Source organism: Microcaecilia unicolor, chromosome 9 (assembly GCF_901765095.1).
Source record: "Microcaecilia unicolor chromosome 9, aMicUni1.1, whole genome shotgun sequence".
Taxonomy (NCBI): domain Eukaryota; kingdom Metazoa; phylum Chordata; class Amphibia; order Gymnophiona; family Siphonopidae; genus Microcaecilia; species Microcaecilia unicolor.
In genome coordinates this window covers 172,853,385-172,872,094 of record NC_044039.1, presented here as the reverse complement: position 1 = coordinate 172,872,094, position 18,710 = coordinate 172,853,385, and the positions used below count along the sequence as shown (strand labels likewise).

Sequence of the window (18,710 nt, the reverse complement as noted above, 5' to 3'; positions counted from 1 at the left end):
GATGAAGGCCCCTGGGACTGATGATTATAGGGTAGAATTTTAAAAGCTCATGGGGGAAGAGATAGTTGAGCCATTGACGAATGTGTTTAATGCTTGGGTGGAGACAGAGTCACTATCAAATACACAATCTGGCCCAAATTAATATAATGTCTAAGCTTAGTAGAGATCTCTCTCCCTGGATCATACTAGCCGATTTCCCTACAAAATGATGAAGTGAAACTTCTGGCTAAAGTTGTGGCTAATCGATTAGCCAGAGTGTTGCCTTCAATTACACATGACTCAAGTAGGTTTCATCAGAGATTGCCCTGTGGCCAAAAATTTAAGATGCATTTTGACATTGCTGGAATATAGAGAGAACAAGGCAATCTTCGCTTTTAATAAGCTTTGACAGATAAGGTGATCATGTTCATTAGGACTTTTTATATACTACACTAGATAAATATGGATTCACAGGGAGATTTATATCTATGATCCAGGCCCTCTACTTTTCACCAAGGGCTAGATTGATGGTCAATGGTTACGAATCAGTTTCCCAATTTGCTGGGGAATATGACAGGGTTGCCTGCTGTTGCCTTTGCGTTAACCCTGGATCCCCTGATTAGGAATATACATGCAACCCAGAAATCCAGGGTATACAAATTGGTCAAGGATCTTTTAAACTTGTGGCTTTAGTACATAAGTATTGCCATACAGCGACAGACCGAAGGTCCATCAAGCCCAGAATCCTGTTTCCAACAGTGGACAATCCAGGTCACAAGTACCTGGCAAGATCCCAAAATAGTACAATAAATGTTATGCTGCTTATCCTAGAAATAAGAAGTAGATTTTCCACAAATCATTTTAATAACAGCTTATGGACTTTTCTTTTAGGAATCTATCCTAACATTTTTAAAGCCCCGCTAACTGCATTTACTACATTTTATGGCAACGAATTCCAGAGTTTAAATTACACATTTGAGTGAAAAAATATTTTCTCCGATTTTGTTTTAAATTTACTACTTTGCAGATTTTTTGCGTGCCCCGTAGAGTAAGCAAGCGATTCATATGTAACCGTTCATTCCACTCAATATTTTATAGACCTCTATCATAATTCCCCTCAGCCGTCTCTTCTTCAAGCTGAAGAGCCCTAGCCACTTTAGCCTTGCCTCACAGGGAAGACATCCCACCCCCTTTATCATTTTCGTCGCCCTTCTTTGTACCTTTTCCAATTCCATTATATCTTTTTTGAGATGCAGCGACCGGAATTGAACACAATATTTTGTAAGCTCTCTTGAGCAGGGACTGTCCTTCCCCATGTTTAAACTTGTACAGCGCTGCGTAACCCTAGCAGCGCTATAGAAATGCTAAGTAGTAGTAGTAGTGTGGTTGCACCATGGAGTGATACAAAGGCTGTGAGCGTGCCGTTCACAGCCGCTGCCTTGATTTTCTCTCCTCATGCCATCCTCGATCCACTTCAATCTGGTTTTCGCCCTCTACACTCGACAGAAACAGCACTCTCTAAAGTCTGTAATGACCCGTTCCTTGCCAAATCCAGAGGCCACTACTCCATCCTCATCCTCCTCGATCTATCCGCAGCTTTTGACACTGTCAATCATGATCTACTCCTTGCCACACTGTCCTCATTCGGGTTCCAGGGCTCTGTCCTCTCCTGGTTCTCCTTCTCTCTCTCCCACCGCACCTTCAGAGTTCACTCTCATGGATCTTCCTCCACCCCCATCCCGCTATCTGTTGGTGTTCCCCAGGGATCTGTCCTTGGACCCCTTCTCTTCTCAATCTACACCTCTTCCCTGGGCTCCCTCATCTCTTCTCATAGCTTCCAGTATCATCTCTCTGCGGATGACACCCAGCTGTATCTCTCCACACCAGACATCACCGCGGAGACCCAGGCAAAGGTATCGGCCTGCTTAACTGACATTGCTACATGGATGTCCAACCGCCACCTGAAACTGAACATGTCCAAGACTGAGCTCATCGTCTTTCCACCAAAACCCACTTCTCCTCTTCCTCCACTTTCTATCTCAGTTGATAACACCCTCATCCTCCCCGTCTCATCTGCCCGCAACCTCGGAGTCATCTTCGACTCCTCCCTCTCCTTCTCGGCACACATCCAGCAGATAGCCAAGACCTGTCGCTTCTTCCTCTTCAACATCAGCAAAATTCGCCCTTTCCTCTCTGAACACACACCCGAACTCTCGTCCACGCTCTCATTACCTCTCGCCTTGACTACTGCAACTTACTCCTCACCGGACTCCCACTTAGCCATCTATCCCCCCTTCAATCTGTTCAGAACTCTGCTGCACGTCTTATATTCCGCCAGAACCGATATACTCATATCACCCCTCTTCTCAGGTCACTTCACTGGCTTCCAATCCGATACCGCGTTCAGTTCAAGCTTCTCCTTACCTACAAATGTACTCAATCTGCTGCCCCTCACTACCTCTCTACCCTCATCTCCCTTATGTTCCCACCCGAAACCTCCGTTCACAGGACAAATCCCTCCTCTCAGTACCCTTCTCCACCACTGCCAACTCCAGGCTCCACCCATTCTGCCTCACCTCACCCTATGCCTGGAACAACCTTCCTGAGTCCTTACGTCAAGCCCCCTCCCTGCCCATCTTCAAGTTTCTGCTTAAAGCCCACCTCTTCAATGCTGCCTTCGGCACCTAACTCTTACCTTCAGGATATCCAGACTGCCCCAATCGAATTGACTACTCACTTGTCCTTTAGATTGTAAGCTCTTTGAGCAGGGCCTGTCCTTTTATGTTAAATTGTACAGCACTGCGTAACCCTAGTAGCGCTTTAGAAATGTTAAGTAGTAGTAAGTAGCATTATAATGTCCTCATTTTTGTTTTCCATTCCTTTCCTAATAAAACCTATCATTCTTCTTGCTTACTTAGCTGCTGCCGCACTCTGAGCAGAGGGTTTCAGCATATCATCAACGATGACACCTAGATCCCTTTCCTGGTTGGTGACTCCTAATGTGCAACCTTGAATTGTGTAACTATCACAAAATCTTGCATTGTGTAACTATCACGAAATGCCTAGCCATCGCCTGGGGTTACCACGAGGCAATTTAGAGGGTCTATCCCCAGCACAGCTCAGGTCTGCCTGCCCCTGCTGCTTGTGCTCTACACTAGCACCCTCTTCACACCGACTGGGTCACAACCGCCTCTGGGCGAGTCTCCCGCTCTCAAATTATCCCCGGTGACTTCTAGGTTACTGGAGGCCACACTCCCAGTGGTCCTACAGTTCCTAGAAAGCACACACAAACCACCAGGATCCTTTATCATTCCAGACAAAGAGGCAATAAACTAAACTGTTTATTGTCTTTAAAAATTGAAGTGTGTACAAAAAATGTGCAATCAGCAAACAATAGCAGGTAACTGAAATATGGACCAATTATAACAGTAGCTAAACAATAGCAGGTAACTGAAATATGGACCAATTATAACAGTAGCTAAACATTTGTTTACTTTTTGTACCTGGGGAGATCAGGACATATAGCTGCTCACCAGTTATCAAATATAACTGTTTTACAGGGCTTCAGCAAAGAGTCTCTCTTTCTTCTCCAGGCTGAAACTGGGGAAAAAAACCAGTACAATCAAATGAAAAAAAGCTCCTGGGCCCATCAGAACCCAGTCAAGAAGTTTTAAAAGAAAGCTGGTTACATCACTATGGGAAAATTAGGTTCTTACCTTGGTAATTTTCTTCCCTTTAGTCACAACAGATGAATCCATTAAACTGATGGGTTGTATCCGCCTACCAGCAGGTAGAGATAGAGATAGAACACTGAGTGCCTCTAGGACGGCTAGCCCCAACCTGCCTTCAGTATTTGAGATTTCCAAAGCAGAGTGAACCATCAAGGTATAATAACAAACTTTCCTCACAGCGAACAATCGCCCCCATAACGCTGAAACCACCTTAGGCAGGAAGGAAGGCACTGTACGTACCGTTACTCCGGACTCCGAGAACTGCAGAAAAAGGGTCCCGACAGGACAGCGCCCTGCAGCTCAGACACGTGTCTAGCCGATGTCATGGCCACCAAAAGACTGTCTTGAGAGAAAACATCCTTCTCTGAAGCTCGCTTAAGCGGCTCGAAGGGCAAACACTGAAGAGCCTTCAACAGTAGGCCTCCAGGTTCCAGGCCAGACCAGATCATACAGGCAGTGGTGTGCTGGAGCAGGCTCTCATAGGCTCTCGAGAGCCGTTTGTTAAGTTTTTAAGAATTTTGGGAGCCAGTTCTCCATGGCTACTTTAACAAATGGATCCCAAATGTGGGCTTGGGCCCCCTCCTGAATTCTCTTTTACTTTGTTGGCGAGAGAGAGCCCACTGTTAACAATTTACCAGCACACCCGTGCATACAGGGCATCAGCCAAAAATGACAGGGCCGACTCCATCCGCGGGGGCAACCTCAGAAAGGGGGCCCGCACCATCGGCGGGCTGTTCCACCGCCTGTGTAGCCAGGAAAGAAATGCCCGGGCTGCATAGGAACTGCAAATAGACGCCCTCAAGGCAAGGCCCGCAATTTCAAAGGACCGCTTCAGCGCAGACTGAAGCTGCCAGTCCTGCATGTCTTTCAAAGCGACTCCTCCCTCTACTGGGAGAGTGGTCTTTTTTTGTCACCGCCGTGACCAATGCATTCACTTTACGCATCCCCAAAGGGGCCAAGTGCTCCTCACGCAGAGGGTAAAGCTGACCCATAGCCCTGGCCACTTTCAAAGGCCCATCGGGGGCAGACCATTGGGCAGAAGTAAGCTCTTGGATGGAGTCATGCATCGGAAAGGCCCGAGAAGGCTTCTTAGTTCTTAGTACTCGCCATCAAAGATTAACAGAGGAAGCATCGCCTTCAGCAGGATCATCAATTGAGAGGGCCTGCAAGGCATCAATAATGAGAGCTGGCAGCTCGTCGCGGTGGGAAAATCCGGACCGCATTGGTTTCATCCAAATCCAGTGGCAAACAGGCACCCTCCTCTGGATCATCCATCCTGAAGGCCTGCCAGATCCCCACAGCCTGACCACGGGGGGGGGGGGGGGGGGGGGGGGGGGAGGAGGATAGGATATGCACCACTTTCAGACGGGGAATTTACCCGTCTATGTTTAGCTTGTTTCCAACGCTTGGGGGAGGAAATAACCTCTAAAGTCATACCGGGGGTATCAACACCCGGAGGTAAGCCAGGATGCAACGCAGTGTCAGACACCTGCAGCAGACCTCTTTTCAGCATGAAGCCTTATGCATTAAAAGCACAAACTCAAGGGAGAAAAACTCACCCTGACCCTCCGCCTCCGAATTAGGAGAAACGGATATAGGAGCTCCTCTGGCAGCCTCTAAACGAGGCGTCCCCCTGCACTCAAACTCCTCCGCAACTGTAAGGGTCGACATGCGGCGCTTCCAAAATGGCGCCTGCTGCCAGCTCCATCGAGCAGGAAGAAAACATCGCTCGCCATGCTCATACTAGCATGAGCGTCTAAGGAGCACGTTTTTACACAGCCCCGCTGCTGATCTGCGTTTTACCACAACGGGAGCAGCGCTTAACTCCTTCAGCAGCCATCGTCCGACAGGACAGGAATATAGCAATAAAATGGCGGCTTTGCGCTAAAACTTACCCCGATCGGAACGGTGTCCGCGGGACCTCCCCAGAGGAGCTGGGCACCACTCTCACCTCAGAGGACCGAGTGAACGAGCTCCAGTCAAGCTGCACAGAACCAGAATCACTGGAAAAAAGCCTCAGAACAGCCATGCAGAAAAGCGCACTCTTTTTTTTTTTTTTTTTTTAAACACTGAGGAAAGTTGGAGGCAGGCAGCAACAGAGGGACTCCGGGAGGCGGGGGGAATGGGTAATGCAGGGAAAGGGCGAACCTATATGCCTTTAAAGTGGGCACCACCAGCCACAACACCCCTGCTCAACTGGCAAAGCACAGGAGCCACCCCAGGCAGTCTGAAATCCAGGAGCTGATCAAGCTACGTCCACACCTGCTGGGAAATAGAGAAATATTGAGAGGCAGATGGAGCTAGCCGTCCTAAAGGCACTATGGTTTTCAGTGTTCTCTATCTCCCCCTGCTGGTAGGTGGACACAACCCATTCATAATGGATTCATCTGCTGCTGATGACAAAGAATGAGTTGCTTCCTGCCGCTTGGGGTGAAGCATTATATTGCAACCAATACGGGAAATGTAGAGAGTACTTGTGAGGAAGCTTGGAAGAGATCCATGCCTACAAATCAACTATCCTTGCGAGGGAATGTAGCCTTTATACCGGGCTAAACACAGAGCCTTAGCCTTTCAGAACACGTTTTGGATATAGAGGGAACACTGTGCGCCTTTTGATGCACTGCAGCAATGAGTGGGTATTTGATGGGGAGATAAATTTGCTTAATACCAATTAAAATGTTACATAACTCCCTGAATAGAAACTTGCTTCATCTTCAATTTGGTAAGCAGCTTAGAGCTCACTACTTCCATTTCGGCGTTGTATAAAGCTATATAAGCTAGACGGCGACAGACATGACACTAGTGAAACAAAGGTGACAGCAAGACTTGGGGAGAAGTCTGGGATACTGGGAACTGATAAATATCATCAAAGGTCTTCTGGGGTTAATCACTAATGCGGGATATACAGAATGCCATTATAGGGTATTGCATAGGGCATATTATATTTTGACGCAGCTCAAATATCAGAGCAGACAACATTTATCTTTCTTTCTGGGAATGTTCAGAAATTCCGTGGTTTTGGAGAAGGGTAATTAGCTCATGGCCACAATCTTGCAAATAAGATCGAGGGATCACCCAAACAGGTAATAGATAAATCTAAGTCTGTCTGGGGGGAAAAAATAAAGGAAGACCAATATTTCGCAAAATGTGCCTTTTGGTGCATAAATGTATTTTGAATCCTGGACTTCAGAGTCACCCCCAGTATACTGAAGAAATCAATTTCACTTACTGGCTCCCTCAAATGGAAGAAAAATATTCTGAAGATCGGGAACCCCTACATACTGCTAACTCCAGGTTTCGCTCCTTTTCTCTCGCGGCACCTTATGCCTGGAATAGACTTCCTGCACCTATACATCTAGCTCCATCTCTACCTGTTTTCAAATCTATGCTGAAAACCCACCTTTTCACTGCTGCTTTTAGCTCCTAGCCAAAATTGCCCTCCCCTTGTCCCTTCCTACCCATTACTTCCCTCACCCGTAACTGTCTTGTCTGTCTGTATTTAGATTGTAAGCTCTTTTGAGCAGGGACTGTCTCTTTGTATCAGGTGTTCAGCGCTGCGTGTGTCTGGTAGCGCTATACAAATGCTAATAATAATAATAATTACCCCACTTGGAAGAAGCTTTATTTTAAATACTTTATGATTAGAAGTTATCTGGATCTGTTGTTTCATAGAGTTATTCTAATAGGATACATAAGTACTGCCATACTGGGAAAGACCAAAGGTCCATCAAGCCCAGCATCATGTTTCTAACAGTTGCCAATCCAGGTCACAAATACCTGGCAAAATCCCCAAAAAGTACAAAACATTGAGGCATATTTTCAAAGCACTTTGGGAGGCTAAGTTCCATAGGTTTCTATGGAACTTTGGGAGGCTAAGTGCTTTGAAAATGAGCCTCAAAGTATACTACTTAGCCAGAAATAGTGGATTTTCCATGGGGAAAAAACCCACTATTTCAGGGATAAGTAGTATAGAATGTTTTGTACTTTTTTTGGATCTTGCCAGGTATTTGTGACCTGGATTGGCTACTGTTGGAAACAGAATGCTGGGCTTGATGGACCTTTGGTCTTTCCCAGTATGGTAATACTTACGCACTTATTTAATAATGGTCTATGGACTTTTTCTTTAGGAAGCCGCCCAAACCTTTTTTAAACTCCGCTAAGCTAACCGCCTTTACCACATTCTCTGGCAACGAATTCCAGAGTTTAATTACACGTTGAGTAAAGAAACGTTTTCTCAGATTTGTTTTAAATTTACTACAATGTAGCTTCATCACATAGTACCATAGTAGATGACGGCAGAAAAAAGACCTGCATGGTCCATCCAGTCTGCCCAACAAGATAAACTCATATGTGTATACCTTACCTTGATTTGTACCTGCCTTTTTCAGAGCACAGACCGTACAAGTCTGCCCAGCAGTATTTCCCGCCTCCCATCACCGGTTCTGGCACAGACAGTATAAGTCTGCCCTCCACTATCCTCGCCTCCCAACCACCAACCTCTCTTCCCCCGCCTGCTCTGCCACCCAATTTTGGCTAAGCTTCTGAGGATCCATTCCTACTGCACAGGATTACTTTATGCATATCCCACGCATGTTTGAATTCCGTTACCGTTTTCATCTCCACCACCTCCCGCGGGAGGGCATTCCAAGCATCCACCACCCTCTCCGTGAAAAAATACTTCCTGACATCTTTTTTGAGTCTGCCCCCCTTCAATCTCATTTCATGTCCTCTCGTTCTACCGCCTTCCCATTCTGGAAAAGATTTTTTTGCGGATTAATACCTTTCAAGTATTTGAACGTCTGTATCATATCACCCCTGTTCCTCCTTTCCTCCAGGGTATACATGTTCAGGTCAGCAAGTCTTTGCTCATACGTCTTGGAACGCAAATCCCATACCATTTTCGTAGCTTTTCTTTGCACCGCTTCCATTTTTTTTAACATCCTTCGCAAGGTACGGCCTCCAAAACTGAACACAATACTCCAGGTGGGGCCTCACCAACGACTTGTACAGGGGCATCAACACTTGCTATATATATATATATATATATAAGCATTGCCATACTGGGACAGACTGAAGGTTCATCAAGCCCAATATCCTGTTTCCAACAGTGGCCAATTCAGGTCGCAAGTACCCTAGTCCTAGTATTTTTGGAAAGCGTAAAACAGACGATTCACATCTACCCGTTCAACTCCAATCATTATTTTACAGACCTCTAGACCTCCTAGGACAAAGGGGGGGGGGGGTGTATGACTCAGAGGCCATGCCTTCTGGGGATTACATGCAACTTACACTGGTAACCAGGGATGAATGAGAGGAGTGGAGATGCTTTGGGGTATGGGGATTATAGACTGGGAGGGGAAGAATGTGTGTAAGTGACTTCAATTTTTCTTGAGGTCTTAAAGTTTTATATACTTATGTTAACTATGAAAAGGTTCAATAAAATTGTTTAAAGATATAAGACTGTATGATCTAAGTAACAGCTAAAATGAAAACTGGGTTAAGGGCAACTTGGGATTCTGAAGTCCTTAAGCAAAGAGGTTTAACAGACAGGAGACGAAGTGACGTCAGAATGCAAAAACCAATTAGGTCAGTGTAGTTTCCCTTTCCAAGAGCAGCTGTCATCCCAGTTCACTCAAAACAAAGCAAACAAACCTATGAGCTGCTGCATCCACCTTGTCGCTCTTTATTATGTGTAGCATTTTTATTTACTCTCACTTATATTTTCAAACATACCAGCTTCTGCAGCATATGGATGTACACAGAGGAAGTATAACGGAATAACTTTTCATAGGTAGAGCAGTAATTTGTTAAAAATCTTAATCAGTGGTCAGTCGGAGGGGCTGGTTACAGGGACACCGTAGCACATGTTATATTCGTGCAGAGATTTTTTTCTCCTGGTAATGGGCCACTAAAACAGACATCATGTTATGAGAATCAGGTGCTCAACATTCAGAGAGTTTCTATTTATTTATGACATTCAAATCCCACATTTAACATGTATTAGGTTGAAACCAGGGAACATTTGAAAGTTTTTTTTATCTTGTGCCTAGATCAAAAAAGAAAGATGGGTTTGTGGGAACTTGATCCTTCTGTTTTGAAGAATGCAGTGATATATTAAAAATACAATTTTACTACTATTATTTACTACTGGTTGATATACAGCAGAAGTTAACCAACTTCATGCTTTGTAATATAATTTTTAGTAGCATTTTTTTCTCAATTACCCAAATACAAATAAAATTATACGACCATGTCTGCCTCTTATGGTAGTTGAGATAACCTAACAATAACCTTGACAATAGTTATATTCTGACCATGTTCCCCATTATCCTTTGTTACTCCATATCCATTCGTTCCATCTTTCTATGCCCTTCCTCCCAACGCTCTTTTCCTGTTGAACCCAATTCCTCCTATGTTTTAACTTACTTTCCGTTACACCCATTAGTTTTGCGCTTACCACAAACTGTATATTCTTCCTACGACTTTGTAATTATTTATATTGTTACTATGTAAGCCGCATTGAGCCTGCCATGTGTGGGAAAGCGCAGGGTACAAATGTAATAAATAATAATAATAATAATAACCTGGTCCTGGAGTTACCCAAGGCAGTTAGGATTGTCAGGATATTGACAATGAATACAGTGGAGGCAGTGCTTGTTATGAAATGTTTTTGAGTTCTACTAATCTATAGATCTGTTGTGTTATTTTGGCGGGTGGAAACAGTCAGGTGGGCTTATAAGGAGGGAAGGGAGTACTGTAAAAGTTAGTTTTTATCGTGCCATGTTGGATGGTTTACTGTTTTTTTTCTTGTTCTGTATGAAGTTTATCAACCAACATGTTTTGTTTTTAATAAAGATGATTAAAACAAAAAATAAGTTTTGAATGTTACTGAATACTATTCTGTCTCACTGTATTTCCAGTTTTGGCACAGTATAAGCCATCACAAGAACAAAATATAAGAAAACCAATGGACTGCACTAGGGGCTTATAGCACATTTAGTTATGTTTCCACAAATGAGCGATCTGTTTGACAGAAAATATTTTTATTATTTTGACTTATAAACCACTTGTCCCTGAAACATGCTACAACAACAGAATAATCCATTTGTGTATCTAAAAGGTAAACTCCTACAAAACAGATGAAGATGTGATTCCATGTACCCCAATGAAAGGAGAGTTTAATTCTACTTCCATTTAATTTCAATATATTCCATCATCTTATAACACCAGGCTTCCCAAGGCAGATTACAACAACATTTAAGAAGAACCCATCAGCAAACAGGATATCCTCAATGAAATTTGGCCATCTGTAATATAGTGTATTTATTTAGTTTTTAGTGTAGAAAAATGAGCACAAAATACAGAGTTTAAAATTGCTGTTTCTACCAGCTATAGTAATTTTTAAGCTGTTTTAATGATATTCAATTGTTATTTCATGATATTTATATCTACACATGGGAAGCTTTCAAATAAAATAAAAAGCTGTCCAGTTTAAAAAAAAAAAAAAAAAAAAACTTTTGTCCTCCACCTTTTAAGGCACTGCCTATCCAATTAAAACAGCTTTAGACTTGCTACAGATGGACCAACAATTAAAAAAAAAAAAAAAAAACGACAACGTGGATGCAGCAGCTCATAGGTTTGCTTGCTTTGTTTTGAGTGAATGGGGATGACGGCTACGCTGGGAAGGGAAAACAGACTGTCCTAAATGGCTTTCTTGCTTACAGTGGACTAGATAGGCTCACTTCCACTCCCGTTTATTAAACCTCCTTGTCCTTAAGCACCAAATCTAGGTCACTCTCCTGACAGGAAGAGAAAGACAATCTTCAAAGAACTGAAGGCTAAACTACTATTCTTCAGGGAGAAGTTAAAGAAATTAATGTTTCAGTAAAAGGCAATACAGCAAATATCAATAAGCCATAACTAAATATATGAGGATGTTAACTTAAGTCTCAGGAATAAGGGACTCATTTCCTCTGAGTCTACCTTGAATAAAACTTCAAACAGCATGATCAATGAGAGCAGGGGAAACAGCCATAGTGCTTACAATATGCTCCAAGAACACCCAGACTTCTCAGTATTCAAAGCTATGGAGACCAGAGCTGTAGAAAACTGGGCTAGAGACTTCAAAAGTGCTAGCTCTCTACAAAATACCGCCTCCAAATGGGGCAGGAGAAGCTGTTTGATACCGAGACAAACAAGTCCAACCCCCCCCCCCCCAAAAAAAAAAAAAAAAAAACCAACAACCCACAAGATGTTCTCAGCAAAGTTGCAGGTACTAGAGTCACTCCACCAGCCTGAAACATTTAACCTTGAATTATGGGTTGCAGGATCAGGAGAAATAGAAATATCAGAAATATCCCCAGTCCAATTTAGGAACCATGTGTGCAGACCTTCAACACACTTCTTTTACGAAACCTTTAGAACCACCTAGCACTGACATTCTACGTATCACAGCATCAAAGACTGCTCCAACTATTCTCCATCATAAAATATGGCTGGCAAACTAACTGCCTGGAACTCAATTCTGACTAAAGTTGCTTTTGAAGGTCAGATAATTTTCTGGCAGTGCCAGAATTCACTTTCCTGGTTCTTTGATACATCTCATGGTTTAATACCACTGAAGAAAACTACTGTTGTCTCACTGCCAGACCTTTCACTGCAGCACTGAAGATTAACCCCAAGGATCCGTAGCAATGAACACTCCACCTTGATTAGAGACCTAGGAGACCTTGAGAGCTAACAAATCCTTGCGGAAACTGCTCCAGAACCGGAGCCTTTAAACAAATTGAGGCCCGATGGCCTGCAAATTAGCACCTACAGTTGAACTCCTTGATGGTTCAAAGTATTGGAAGAGATGCTGAATCTGCATCCCTAGAGTGAAACACTGCTTTCACATCAGGGGAGACTGAAGTAAGAAGGGTGTCGACAACCAAGTACACAGGAATTCATGAACCGATTTGTGCAGACTAAGGACCCAATTTATGAATACTGGCATAAAATCCAGAAATTTCTTATCACTATGCCAAAATTCCCATGTGGAGAAGCAAGCAAATCTTGAAGCACAGACCCGTGTTGAGACTTTACAGTGTCACCTGTCCATTTGTCACCTTCACTGTGGTTGTGCGCCTGTTCTGTTTGCAGGGGTTGTTTCCTCTGTGAAGGAACTACCTGCTCAGGAAAAGAACTACCACTACTACTAATCATTTCTATAGCGCTACTAGACGTACGCAGCGCTGTACACTTGAACATGAAGAGACAGTCCCTGCTCGACAAACAGGACAAACAAGAGATAAGGGAATATTAAAATGAGGATGATAAAAGACGACATGGAATACTGGCTCCAGGATCTGCTTCCTTTCACTGACCCACAATTCTTGTGAAGATTCCACAGGAAGGATAGAAAATTGCCAAAGCACCTTCACTGACCTGGCTCCTAGCACAGGGTCCAAGAAGAAAGCTTGTCCACAGTCTGCCTATTTGGTCTCTAATATTTTCTCAGAAGTACAGCTGTGATCAGGAGCTTTTACCACTTCAGATGCTAGTGAAGATGCCTTGGGGTCAGAAAGAACCCTTTTGTCTTCCAGGGTATGGGTTACTATTGCATACTGCAATTCTCTTAAAACTCAGAAGTCAGGACTAGGAGGGAAAGCATTGCTCAAATTGGAATGCCGGACTGCTATGGGTATCTTCAGAGTCAGATACATGGCAGGATCATACAAAATGAAGAGTAGCTCTTAAAATCCCAATGCTGGAAATCATCATTTTTTTAAACCACTGCCATAAGCGTCCTCCTCCTGATCTAGGAGGAAGAAATACTTCTGAGAGCAGAAGTACTAATCTGAGAGCAGAAGTACTAATCCAAGCCCAGGAAGAGCTGACGAGTACTAAATAAAAATCACCTAATAAACTGGGGCAGGCCCCAGAACAGAAGCAGAAGCAAAATATGAAAGCAAGAATCCCCTAGATAAAAGAACAGACATCTGCCTGCGCACCTCCGCAGGGGGGGGGAGTCACAGAGGATCCTGAGAATGACCAAAATGCAAAATCCTTGAACTCCTTCTGTATCATCATTTCTAAAGAATGAATGGAACTACTGAAACTAAACATTAGCCATACATGTAAAGGTCGTGAATAAATTCCCATTTTCTGGAATTAATCCTACATGAAGAGAACTATGTCCCCAGTTGAGTTTATGCCTCAGAAGGATGACAGCCAAGGTGGTGAAAGGTCAGATACCAGACAGAAAATTCCCAAGGAAGAATAAAACACCAAAAGTTGGCAATGCCCAAATTACTCCTTAAGCACTAAACCAATAACACTAGGAACCTCCAGCGTTAGTGTCACCAAAAGAATCCTGCTAATTCTAGCATAGATCAAATCTAGAACAAAGAGCCAGGACAGAACCCAGAATGCAGCATGAATAATAATATTAGCAAGGGAATCCTGAATCCACCACACCAGATGACATTTCCCCCTGAATGTCAACTTCCAGTTCAGGGCTTTGCCCTTCAGTCTCTTCATGGCTCCAAGAACGTTTAACCAAGGTTACGGTGGTGGCGGTGGTGGTATCCTTTCTTTGGTCAGGGAATCAGACTTCACCCATACTGATTCCCTGGCACCGAAGGAAGGGCACCACCACCATAACCTTGGTAAACGTTCTGGGAACCGTGAAGAGACCGAAGGGCAAAGCCAACTGGAACTGACAGCTCGGCACCACAAAACGTAAAAACATCTGATATGGTGGCAATATGGGTATATGCAAGGGCGGTGAGAAATTCTCCACCTTGAACTGAGGCTATGACTGCTCTTAGTGTCTCCATTCAAAGCAGGACACTCGGAGGCAGCAGTTAAGATCTTTGAGACCATGAAGAAGATGAGTTCTCTCTTTTGTCCCTGTTCGGCCTGGGGACCTGGAACAAAGGTGCTCAGCAACAAATCTTTGGTGGCCTGAATTTCAACCGCATTGATCCCCTTTCAACAAGGTGACTGCAAGAAAAGAGGAGTGGCCAGACAGAACTACAACTTGTAGCCTTATATAAGAATATCCAGAACCCACTGGTCTGACTGATTTTAGCCACTCCTCCCGAAACTCCTGAAGACATCTTCCCACCAGAGGAACAGAAGAGAAGAAGAACAGCCTTGCATCACTGCGAAGCTCTGGAGGCATTGGGTGCTCTAGCTGACAGAGAAGACTTCCCATCTGCATGAAAGGAAGACTGGCATGCCTGAAAACGGGACTTCTGACTATATTGATGATATCATCTGCTGCCTCGAAATCAAGATCGAGAGCCCCTTGAAGATGGACAACCAGAGACTTTCGGTTTATCCTCTATCAACTGCTATGGCTAAGTTCCCCCCCCCCCCCCCCCCCCAAGTTCTTTCACCAAGTTACTGGGATTTTCTCCAAATAGCCACATGCCCCAAAAGGGCAGTTTAACTAGATGTGACCGACACTATATCTGCTGATCAATGCCACAACCATAATTGTCAATGCCGACATGCCATAACAGCCAAAGACATACTGTAGGCCATAACCCGTAACGTCATAAAGAGAATTCGCCAAGTAGGCCAATCCACTTCCAGCTGGGCATTATGGCACCCATCTTATGCTGCAGACTGCTGATGCCACTTCCGGCATGCATTTGCCACGAACAAGCTGCACACTGTCGCTTAAAGGCCCAAAGAGGTAACTGAAAGGCTTGTTTCAGTAAGCCTTCTAGCTTCCTATCCTGTAGGTCTTTTAGGTAACCAAGAAGTCCAGGAGACAAGCCATGGCTCTTTCATTCTCGGTCCCATGTCTGGCGAGACCCATTCTGCTGTAAATCAGGTCCTGAATCTCTGGATGCATTGGGAAGGCCTTAGAAGGACCTTTAAGCCCTCTCATGATCGACAAAGATGAACTCCTGATGCCATAGCAGAAAGCTCCTCTGTGGAAAGGACTGCCAGTGCCTCAGGAATAAGAATACTGAGCTTCTCTTTATAAAACAACCTCAGTACTTTCAGATCATTCCCCTCCTCAGGAGAGAGCTCTCCCTCCTTTAATGGCTCCTTCAATGATGGTGCCTCTGAATAGACCAAGACCACATCAGATAAGGAAGGAGCCTCATGTGCCCAACTCCTGGAGGTCTAAATGAGATCACTTAGGAACCGGAAGTACAGCGGAGCGAGAAACTGAAGCACCTTGCAGCAATTAACTGTCCCTGCTTCAGTATATAGTCCTGGTTTAAGAGCAATATAATAATGCACATAAGAGTAGAGGAGTGGCCTAGTGGTTAGGGTGGTGGACTTTGGTCCTGGGGAACTGAGGAACTGAGTTCGATTCCCACTTCAGGCACAGGCAGCTCCAGCATTGCCATACTGGGACAGACTGAAGGTCCATCAAGCCCAGTATCCTGTTTCCAACAGTGGCCAATTCAGGTCGCAAGTACCTGGAAAAATCCAAAAACAGTAAAACAATTTTATGCTGTTTATCCTAGAAATAAGCAGTGGATTTTCCCAAGTCCATCTTATGGACTTTTCTTTAGGAAATTATCCAAACCTTTTTTAAACCCTGCTAACTTCTTTTACTACATTCACTATGACAATTCTGTGCCCTTTGTTCCTTCTTTGGGAAAGATGCCTGAAGAACTCTCATAAGTGTTCTAGTGACTGGTCATCTTGATTATGGTAGTAGTCTTTACTGTGGATTGAAGCTGTCCAATTTAAAGCATTTACAGAATCTACAGATCACTACAGTTAACCTACTTTATACAGCTTCTGAACATGATCATGTCATTGTACTCATTGCTGAACACTGGATATCTGTATAGAAATCTTGCTTCTAATCACACAAGGCTTTCTTTACATTTATGCTTATTCATGTTGCCAACCACTTGCTCCTAATACACTGCCTACTCCAAGAAAATTCTACAATCTAATCTGTCATTGCCTCCTGTTTCACCAAGAAAACAGTAACTTGATTAATTTTATCATCACATAACTGTCATCAAATAATATTCATTGAATTTTGTTTATTTTCATAAGACCTGTAGTTTGGACTATGTAATTCCATTACCTGGATAAAAGTTTTTCTGATTATATGGATTTCATAAATTAAATAAGAAAAATACCCTCACATTTTGTTTAGCCTTGGACCAACACAGTTTTGGCATGAAAAAATAAGTAGCAAATCAGAATTTTTCACTTTCCTGAAATCCCCCCCCCCCCCCCCCCCCCTCCCACACACAAAGTATATTGTCACTGCATGTAATTCTGTTACTGCCAGTAATTATTTCAATTAGCTGTATGCAAGTAAAAGTTTATACAAACTTTATTTTGCTTATAGGTCTTACTAATAGGTATTTATAGCACATTTGATTTAGATACGCACTGCATCAAAGAGCAAATTTTAAAAATCTTGTGCTTGCTATGCGTGAACTGTAATTCTGCTACAGTTGCACCACCACTCTGGAACTCATGTCTTTTTATGGTAAATTCAGAAAGGAGCAAACATTCTATTTCACTAAAGCCTCTGCAGATATTTCAGACACAATGACCTAATCCCCCAGTTTCGTTATTTTTCTGCAGCATATTTTTTATCTTGTTTTACGTGTTTATTCTTTTATCAGTTCATATTTATCCCTTTAGCCTGGTCCTAATTTGCTAAATTTTTATTTTATTTCTCTCTTGTGGTTAGTAAACCACATCATTACTGTTTTTATGTTATATAAACTGCTTTGTTATTCTGCCTTTCATAAAATCAATAACAAATTACTGAATAAAACTACAAAGCAACAAAAATATAACAAAAGTAAAAAAATAAAAGAAAACCAGAAGTAAAAGAAACACAACACACACATACATAAACCAAACAAACATATCTGACCACCAGTAGCACTGCAGCACATTAACGTTGAATGAAATAAAATGCCAGTAATAGACAACGAACCCCCACCAAAAATCATGGACAAAATATCAAATATCAAGTATTGTTACAGTTTAAGTTAAGGGGACAGGTATCATATTTGAGCATTGAGCAGCATGGCATATATAAAAAATATAAAATAATAGATATAGAGCACTAAAAATCTTGCATTTTCCTGCAGGCAAGCTGAGTTCCCACACAGAATTCCATTTTTCATTCAGTTGCCCTGGAAATAACCTACAGATTCACAAAAATCCAGCTGTGCTGCAGTTTTAAATTTTAAAGCTGCTTACCTCTGAAACATGTATAATGCAATGTAATAATGCTGCATACCAGCAAAGGAACATTTCTACCCACAGACTTTAATACATCATGCTGCTTTAAAAGCAAAGGTACAAATGTGTTTTTGATTTACATTGCTGAAAGCTACTCACATAGGAAATTCCCGATGGGTCAATCATATAAAGCTGAGCACCATCATCTTCATTGTAAGACCCCATCATAAAACTGGAAAAGGAAGTAAATGATGGAAAAAGGCTGTTATGTTCACATTAGAACTACAACATCTATTCAAGGCTCATGTCAAGATTATCAAACGTGGTTTCAAACATCTTTATGGGACCATTTATGACATTTATACCCTACGTTTTCCCATACAATTTCAAGTTCATTATTTAGTCTCATCAATATGCAATTGTAAATCTCAGCTATTTTGCCAGAAAACGTGAATTAGTTAATTCAATTGAACAAGTTAACTTTATACAACACAAAGTTGATCTGTTTATATATAGAACTGGATCCTCTTTCATACAGTTCTATGATTTATCCTATTCACCACTATGAGCCCTAGAATTGCTTTCAAGGTGGCATTACCTGCATCCAAAGGGTCTAACAGCACTGTACAATGTGTAGGCATGTACATACATGGCCACTCGGTCTGCAAGATGCTGATAAAGAAAAGAAACAAGCCTTTAGTACAGTTTGTACTTCACTTAGAAATATAGTGCCTTAGAGCACAGCTTCCCTAAGAACCCACCTTTGGGTGGGCTATCCATAGGTGGTCCTCCGGTGAAGCCCCACTTTTTTTAATTTTTTTT

At 42.9% G+C, this 18,710-nt stretch overlaps 1 protein-coding gene across 1 annotated transcript in view; it reads right to left on the bottom strand.

Annotated features, from left to right (window-relative positions):
- Positions 1 to 18,710, bottom strand: part of PSMA3 (proteasome subunit alpha 3) — an 84,648-nt gene that overhangs the window by 43,166 nt on the left and 22,772 nt on the right. Inside the window, 2 exon segments of the mRNA XM_030214975.1 lie at positions 18,048 to 18,120; positions 18,487 to 18,560. Of these exon segments, the coding sequence (XP_030070835.1) occupies positions 18,048 to 18,120; positions 18,487 to 18,560 (147 nt within the window).